Genomic DNA, 5,000 nt, shown 5'->3' with positions numbered 1-5,000 from the left:
TATATATATACATATATATATATATATATCTTATATATATATATATATATATATAATATATATATATATATATATATAATATATATATATATATATATACATGTAATCTGTTAGAGTGTTAAGAAATCAATATTAGCGCGAACGCACTGGCCGGTGAGGTGGTCAACGGCCGAGGCCTTGACCTCTGTGTCGCCGAACTTCATGTGGACGGTAATCTCCCTTCGCTGCGGCGGGATGGAGTCCTCCTCGGCGCCCGACGAAGGCGAAGGAGGAGGGGGAAGAGGAGGAGGAGGAGATCCGAGGTCGAGGTGGAGGGTTCCCACGCGACGCACGCCGTCTTCGGTTACGAACTGTCAATAAAGGGAGCAAGACATTATTCAACGGCTGCATGCACGTGGTACGGGAATAGGAATGGTCTTGCAAAGGGGGGGGGGCACTGATATGAAGGATGTCACAGTGAAGAAGGATAGTGATGTCACAAAGATAAAAGAAAAAAAAAACATGATCTGTGCAATGGGCAAGTGCATGGAAGACGTACGAAATGACGGTGATTGAAAGAGCCAGAGAGAGTAGGGGTGGGGGAAAAGCGGGGGGGGAGAGGGGAGAAGGGAGGAGGGAGGAGGAAGGAGGAGGAGGAGGAGGAAGGAGAAAGGAGGAGGAGGAGGAGGAAGTGGAGGAGGAAAAAGAAGAAGAGGAAGAAAAAAGAGAGCCACAGGGACAGAGAGTGGGAACAATAAATGGGGAGAGAGGAAAGAGACGAAACCGAGGCAGAGTGGAGGAGAAAGAGCCGAGCGCAGTCCACGGCGAGCGCCCCTACCTTAGCGTCGTGTCTCTCGGTGGCGTACAGGTGCAGGATGACGGTAGACTGCGCGGGCGTCGCGGGCGTGTAGGAGCGCACCACCACGTCACCGACCGCCACGCTCTCGTCCACCGCCACGAAGCGATCCAGCACGTCGGCGCACCACTCCGCGCCCGCCGCCACGACCCGCTTGTCAGGCGGATGCATGCCGTGCTGGAACCGGTTGAGCACGCCCACGCCGTACGTGAGGCGAGAGCGGCGGACGGTCACCACGCCCGGGTCGAGGCCGAACTGCACCGCCCCGCGTAGGATGGCCAGACCCATGCCCTGTGTAGGGGAGGAGGGGGTTAGCGTACAGACGAGGCAAAACTCTAGGACTTGCAGTGTCCTTCCTTCCTATTTGCCCTCTTTCTCCCTCTCACTTTATTTCTCTTCCTCCCTCTCATTCACACTTTCCCCCTCTCTAACTCTCATGATCCCTTTTCCCTGCCTCTTACTCTCACCATCACTCACACTCATACTCCCTCACCCTTTCTTCCCTTCCCTCTCCTTCTACTCCCCCCTCCCTCTTTCTCCTTACCCCTTTTCCTCCTACTCCCCCCTCCCACTTTCTCCTCCACCCTTTTCCTCCTACTACTCCTTCTACTCCCGCCCCCTCCCTCTTTCTCCCTCCCCCCTTCCCTCTCCTTCCCCCATTTCCTCCTCCTACTCCCACCCCCTCCCACTTTCTCCTTCCCCCTTTCCCCTCTCCCTCCGTCATTCTCCCTCCCTTCTCCCTCGCCCTGCTCACCTGTGGGATGATCACGTTGACTCTGTGGCCGAAGACGTCTCGAATGTGTTTCTGAAGCAGCTCCGACTCCGCAAACCCTCCAACGAGGAACATGTACTGCAGAGGGCCCACTTCGGGAGCCGACAGGACCGCCTCGATGGCCTGCAAGGAGGAGGTCAGATCAGGTCGGGTCAAGGGGTTGTTTGGGGGTGAGAATTTTTACATATTTTCATTAATATCATTGTTGGATGGGTTACTTTTCTCAAGATTTTCTCTCTTTCTCTCTTTTTCTCTCTCTCTCTCTCTCTCTCTCTCTCTCTCTCTCTCTCTCTCTCTCTCTCTCTCTCTCTCTCTCTCTCTCTCTCTCTCTCTCTCTCCCTCCCTCATCCTCTCTCCCTCTCCCTCTCTCCCTCATCCTCTCTCCCTCTCCTCTCTCCCTCATCCTCTCTCCCTCTCCCTCTCTCTCTCCCTCTCTTCCTCTCCCTCTCCCTCTCCCTCTCCCTCTCCCCTGCTACACTCTATCCCACTCATGCCTCTTCCCTCCTCCTCTCTCCTTTCCCTCTCCCTTTTCCCCCCACCTCCCTCCCTCTCTCCCCCTCATCTCTCCATCTCCTTCCCCTCCCCCCTTCCCCTCTCTCCCTCTCCCTTCCTCTTCTCCCCTCTTCCCCCTCCCCCCCTCCCTCTCTCCCTCTCTCTTCCCCTCTTTCTCCCTCCCCTTCCCCCTCTCCTCTCTCTTCCCCCTCCCCCTTCCTCTTCCCCTTACCCCTTCTCTCTCTCCCCTCCCCCCTCCCCCCCTTCCTCTCTCCCTCTCCCTCTCTCCATATAAACACGCAAATACACTCTATCACACACATGCTATCTCCCTTCCTCCTTCTCTCCTTTCTCCCTTGTTTCTGTCGCTCACCATTCCCCCTTCCCCCTTCCCCTCCCCCTCCCCTTCCCTCCCCCTTACCCCTTTCCTTCCCCTTCCCTTCCCCTTCCCCTTCCCCTTCCCTACCCCCTCCCCCTCTCCCTTCCCTTCCCTACCCCCTCCCCCTCTCCCTTCCCTTCCCTTCCCCTTTCCCTTTCCCCCTCCCCTTCCTCTTCCCCCTCTCCCTCCCCCTTCCCCTCCCCTTCCCCCTTCCCCTCCCCCCATCCTCCATTCCTCCCCCTCCCCTCTCCCTCTCCCCTTCCCTTCCCCCTTCCCCCATCCCCCTTCCCCCATCCCCACCTGCGTGATGTTGGCGAGTGTGGGGAGGAAGAGTTGCCTCATGGTCTCCTGCTCGACCCTCAACATGCCCTGCGCCGACCACCGGACGCCCAGATGCTGGTGTTTCTTGATGGCCCATTCCACCTGTCGGGGGACGGTGGTTTGAAGGGTGGGCGGATGGGCGTTGTGGCATTGGGGGTAGTAATGGTGGTGGTGGTGTGGGGGGGGGTGCTGGTTGTAGTGGTATTGGTGGTGGTATTGGTGGTGGTGAGGGTGATAGTGGTGATGGTCGTAGTGTCATTGATAAGAGTCATGGTGAAGGTTGGGGGGGTATTGGTGGTGGTGATGATGATGATGACAATGATATTACTACTATTACTGCTGATAATAATGATAATATTGATAATGATAGTAATGATAGTAGTAGTAGTGTAATAATAATAATACTAATAATATCAATAATAACATGAATATCATCATTAATAATGTTGACAGCGATCACTCACGTCCTTCCCGCGGAACTTCCTGAAGAGGTCGATGAAGGAGAAGGGCAGCGCGATGTTGAGCGGGTTCTCCCTGAAGGGCGACGCGTTCCTCTTGCGCGACTCGAAGGCGATCATGAGGTCGACGAAAGCGGCGGGGCGTTGCCGGCGGAAGGCGCTGAGGAAGTCGCTGCCGAAGAGCGTTTCCAGCAGGCGCTCGAACTCCACGTCCACGCCTGGAGGGGTGAGGGAGGGGAAGGGGGGATAGGGGAAGGAGGAGGGGGGATAGGGGAAGGACGAGGGGGGATAGGGGAAGGAGGAGGGGGGATAGGGGAAGGGAAGTCATGGAGGGGAGGGCGGATAGGGGAGAGGGAGGGAGGAGGTGGGAGGGTAGGGAGGAAAAAGGCAGGGGAGGGCATAAAGGAGGAGGGAGGAGGAGGAAGAGTACAGAGGAGGGAAGGCAGGAAGGATACGAAAGAGGGAAGGGATGAGTAAGCGGAGAGAGCATTGAGAGAAGAGGAGGGGGGGGGGTTAAGCGGGGAGTGAGGAAAGGGGAGAGCAAGCAGACAGGGATGAGGGGAAGGGAGGGAAGAGATGAGGTGAATAAGTTTCTTTCTTTTCTATCTCTTGTCTCGGTCTCCACCTCTGTCTTTGTATTTAATTCCTTCTTTATCTCTATTTTTTCTCTATCTCCAACTGAAAGAAAAAGTCTCGGGCGGCGAAGGAATGACGACGGGCCTCATCGGAGACAATTATACTCAAAGTGAGTCTCACTCGATACAATTATACTCAAAGTGAGTCTCACTCGATACAATTATACTCAAAGTGAGTCTCACTCGATACAATCATACTCAAAATCGAGTCTCACCTCTGATAATTAGAGAGACTCAAATGCGATTCCCCTGACGCCACTAGTCTCAAAGTGACCCCTACCCGCCCCCCCAGGGACATAAAGGCTTCCATTGTGCCACACCCGAGAATGACTCACAACAACCCTCGTCTGAAACAAGCGGACTCCAAGTGAGCCAGTGTTACTCCAACGCCACCCAGCCAAGGAGCGTCGTTGACAAAGCTCACGAGCCTCACCTGTAGACCCATAGGGCCCGCCACTGGCCTTGTGCAGCTCCTTCAGGTGACCCGTGAGTCTGTCTGTCATCTGATGTACCGTGATGTCCACTGTTCCGCCGCCGCAGTCGACCACCGCATACACCGTATCTGCGGAAGGTGCGGGAGAATTATTCTGGAGGGAAGACCTTGTTTCTGGAGGGGATGGGGTAAGGGGGGGGGGGTGTCAGGGGCGCTCGGGTAGAGAGGGGGTGAGACTGATTGTGTGATATCGTGATTGTGTGATTATGTGTGTGTGTGTGTGTTATTGTGTGCGTGTGTCTACATGTATGTATCAACACAAAATTAATTTTAAAATCAATATAATGAAAACAATATTTAGCAATACAATAAAACAAAGCTCTTTTTTAAATAACAACATAAATCTACTCTTTTTTTTCCTCTATTATTTTTTTTAATGACACGCGTCCAATTCCAAAATAAAAATGAACAAAAAGTTAGCTTAAAAAAAGGGACAAATTGTTCATTTTCCTTAGGGACACATAATGCAACATCAACTATAATAAATGCAATGCTGTTAGAGTCGCGAAAAGCATCCAAACCCTACATTCTATTGGCTAATGTGTAAGCTTTTCTTCATTTAGTATTCAAGTCAAAACCTTAAAAAAGACAGATGCTTGCTTTGGCTTTCAAGGA

General features: G+C 53.2%; 1 protein-coding gene across 1 annotated transcript in view; it reads right to left on the bottom strand.

Moving 5' to 3' along the window:
• Window positions 1-5,000, bottom strand: part of LOC122263281 (heat shock 70 kDa protein 12A) — a 31,400-nt gene that overhangs the window by 1,681 nt on the left and 24,719 nt on the right. Inside the window, exons 6-11 of the mRNA XM_086530496.1 lie at window positions 4,326-4,454; window positions 3,264-3,475; window positions 2,779-2,901; window positions 1,590-1,730; window positions 818-1,126; window positions 1-350 (exon numbers count right to left, since the gene is read on the bottom strand). The exon at window positions 1-350 is cut by the window's left edge and continues 1,681 nt beyond it. Of these exons, the coding sequence (XP_086386622.1) occupies window positions 111-350; window positions 818-1,126; window positions 1,590-1,730; window positions 2,779-2,901; window positions 3,264-3,475; window positions 4,326-4,454 (1,154 nt within the window). The 3' untranslated portion in view covers window positions 1-110. The remainder of the gene's footprint in view (window positions 351-817; window positions 1,127-1,589; window positions 1,731-2,778; window positions 2,902-3,263; window positions 3,476-4,325; window positions 4,455-5,000) is intronic.

This window comes from Penaeus japonicus, unplaced genomic scaffold (genome assembly GCF_977035675.1).
Source record: "Penaeus japonicus unplaced genomic scaffold, GWHDUDI00000001_assembly GWHDUDI00000033, whole genome shotgun sequence".
NCBI lineage: Eukaryota > Metazoa > Arthropoda > Malacostraca > Decapoda > Penaeidae > Penaeus > Penaeus japonicus.
Note: the sequence above shows the minus strand (reverse complement) of the source record. Positions and strands in the feature narration are given on the sequence as shown.